Genomic DNA, 2,781 nt, shown 5'->3' with positions numbered 1-2,781 from the left:
ATGCGATAATGAGACAAGGCAATGCTTGGCCTTATACAAATAACGGAGACAATGCTTAGTCTCATACAATATAATTAGGGCAGTGCTTAGCCCTTTGCAGGGGAAGGTGGTGCTTAGCCTTATGCAATAATGGAGGCAGTGCTTAGCCTCATGTGATGAAAGTCAGCATTTAGCATTATGCAATGATGAGGGGAGTGCTTAGCCCTATGCAATGTAATAGAGATAGTGCTTAATCTCATGCAAAGGAAGGCAGCATTTAGCCTTATGCAATGATGAGGGCAGTGCCTAGCCCTATGCAATGTAATGGAGACAGTGCTTTGTCTCATGCAAAAGAACGTTGTGTTTAGCCTTATGCAATAATGAGGGCAGTGCTTAGCCCTATGAAATGTAATGGAGAGAGTGCTTAGTCTCATACAAATGAAGGCAGTGTTTAGCCTTATGCAATGATGAGGGCAGTGCTTAGCCCTATGCAAGAAAAGGAGACACTACTTAGTCTCATGCAAAGGAAGGCAGCATTTATCCTTATGCAATGATGAGGGCAATGCTTAGCCCTATGCTGGAAAAGCAACGACTAAATATGAGAGAGAAAGTGGTCCTTAGCTTGATGCGGTTGTGCATGGTGATGTCTATCGGTGTGAAGATAGAGATCTTATTGTATGTACATATTTGTGGGCGTGCTTGTTATGTCCATTGTGCCTGCATCCAAAGAAAAATCGTGAGTTGTGGGGGAAAGGTTAGTTTGTGCTCTCGATTCCTCGCTTTGCCTTCGCTCTTGTCTTGACACCTTGTTCGAGTCACCCTGTGTAACATCTGGCTACTACAGAAAATGCGGTTTTCGAAAATATGCATTTATGGTAAATCATTTGTAAGTGATGCAATTGCTTTAAACATAATGAACAAAAGTAAAAAGTTTGGTTGAATCATAGACTGTGACATGCTTTGAGACATTATGACCTTCTTAGCTCGGAATTTTGAGGACCCCCTCAAAATTCTACCCCAGTTTAATTTATACTTTCGGCGAGACACTTCTTGGCGATCCTTGACATAATGAGATTGATGAAATCTAGAAATCTTTCCCCGGTTCCTGGCCGTAGAGGGGAATGAAGATTTTATTATGATGTGACCGAACCCACAGGGCTGCCTACGTATCCCTTCTTAAATGGGAATCGGGTCAAGTGTAGTTCATGTTACATCAGAAGAAAGTGCAAATACAATATTAAACGTAATATCTCTTGATGGTGTCCAAATTGATAGGTTTTGGCCATATCTCTCTGTCCATATCTGCAAGTATGAGTGCTCCTCCTGTCAGTACTCGGTGAATCATGTAAGGGCCTTGCTAATTAGGTGAGAATTTTCCTTTTGTTTCGTCCTGGTGCGGGAAGATCTGCTTCAACACCAATTGACTTAGTATGAATTGCCTTGGTCTAACCATTTTGTTGAAAGCCTTTGTCATTCTATTCTAGTAGAGTTGACTGTGACACATTGCATTAATTCTTTTACCGCCAATGAGAGCCAGTTGCTCATACCGGCTCTGTATCCATTCTGCATCGCTAAGCTTGGCCTCCTGTATGATTCGTAGGGAAGGAATTTCCACTTCGGTGGGCATGACATCTTCAGTGTCGTAGACCAGTAAATAGAGGGTTGCCCCGGTTGATTTGCAGATTGTGGTGCGGTACCCGAGCAGGGCAAACAGTAGCTTCTCGTGCCATTTCTTGTAGTTATCCACCATCTTCCTTAATATCTTCTTGATATTCTTGTTGGCGGCCTCCACGACTCCGTTCATTTGTGGCCTATATGATGTAGTGTTCCGGTACTTGATATTGAATGTTTCACACATGGCTTTCATCAGATCACTGTAGAGATTGGAAGCATTATTGGTAATGATTGACTTGGGTACTCCGAATCGACAAACAATATGATTCTGAATGAAGTCTGCTATGACCTTCTTAGTCACAGCTTTATAGGAAGTGGCTTCAACCTATTTTGTGAAGTAATCTATATCCACCAAGATGAATCTGTGTCCGTTGGAGGTAGCGGGTTCAATTGGTCCGATGACGTCCATGCCTCAGGCAGAGAAAGGCCAAGGTGAACTCGTTGCATTGAGTTCGTTGGGTGGCACTCGTATCATATCAGCATGTACCTGGAAATGGTGACACTTCTCTACATACTTGATGCAGTTTGTCTCCATAGTCATCTAGAAATACCCTGCCTTTAATATCTTCTTGGCAAGAATGAACCTGTTCATGTGAGGTCTGCAGGTTCTGGCGTGTATCTATTCAAGCAACCTAGATGCCTCCATGGCATCGACACATCACAGCAATCCCAAGTCAGGAGTCCTTCTATACAGAATTCCTCTGCTATTAAAGAAATGGTTGGCCAATCTTCAAAGCGTACACTTATGAGTGTGTGTAGCATTTCCTGGTATTCTCCTTTCTCCAAATACTCCTTGATGTCGTGAAACCATGGATTTCCATCAAACTCATCTTCAACATTAACACAATAAGCTGGTTGCTTTCGAATCTCTATCGAGATAGGATCAATAAAATTCTCGTATGGATGTTGTATCATGGAAGAAAAAGTAGCCAACGGACCGGCAAACTCATCTGAACTCTTGGAACATGTTTGAATTCTATCCTTGTGAATCTTTTGATCAAATTTTGCACAAAGTGGAGGTATGGCAATATCTTAGTGTTTTTGGTGGCCTATTCTCCGAGTACTTGATGTACCAGTAGATCTGATTCTCTAATTACCAGCAATTCCTGAATCTTCATGTCGATCGCC

The 2,781-nt window shown here is 42.3% G+C and overlaps 1 protein-coding gene across 1 annotated transcript; it reads right to left on the bottom strand.

The window, feature by feature from the left end:
- Positions 1 to 1,459: 1,459 nt before the first annotated feature.
- LOC142168970 (uncharacterized) lies at positions 1,460 to 2,188 on the bottom strand. The gene is made up of 2 exons (XM_075230157.1): positions 2,141 to 2,188; positions 1,460 to 1,978 (listed from the first exon to the last, which is right to left on the bottom strand). Exons 1-2 carry the CDS (start codon positions 2,186 to 2,188, stop codon positions 1,460 to 1,462), a joined length of 567 nt encoding a protein of 188 aa, XP_075086258.1.
- Between the last annotated feature and the right edge of the window lie 593 nt (positions 2,189 to 2,781).

Source organism: Nicotiana tabacum, chromosome 14 (assembly GCF_000715075.1).
Source record: "Nicotiana tabacum cultivar K326 chromosome 14, ASM71507v2, whole genome shotgun sequence".
Taxonomy (NCBI): domain Eukaryota; kingdom Viridiplantae; phylum Streptophyta; class Magnoliopsida; order Solanales; family Solanaceae; genus Nicotiana; species Nicotiana tabacum.
Note: the sequence above shows the minus strand (reverse complement) of the source record. Positions and strands in the feature narration are given on the sequence as shown.

Excerpts from the sequence above, each read along its gene's own strand:
- LOC142168970 (XM_075230157.1), bottom strand. The coding sequence starts at position 2,188 with ATGGAGACAAACTGCATCAAGTATGTAGAGAAGTGTCACCATTTCCAG. Across the intron at positions 1,979-2,140 it reads AGAAGTGTCACCATTTCCAG|GTTGAAGCCACTTCCTATAA; the intron begins GTACATGCTGAT and ends TTCACAAAATAG.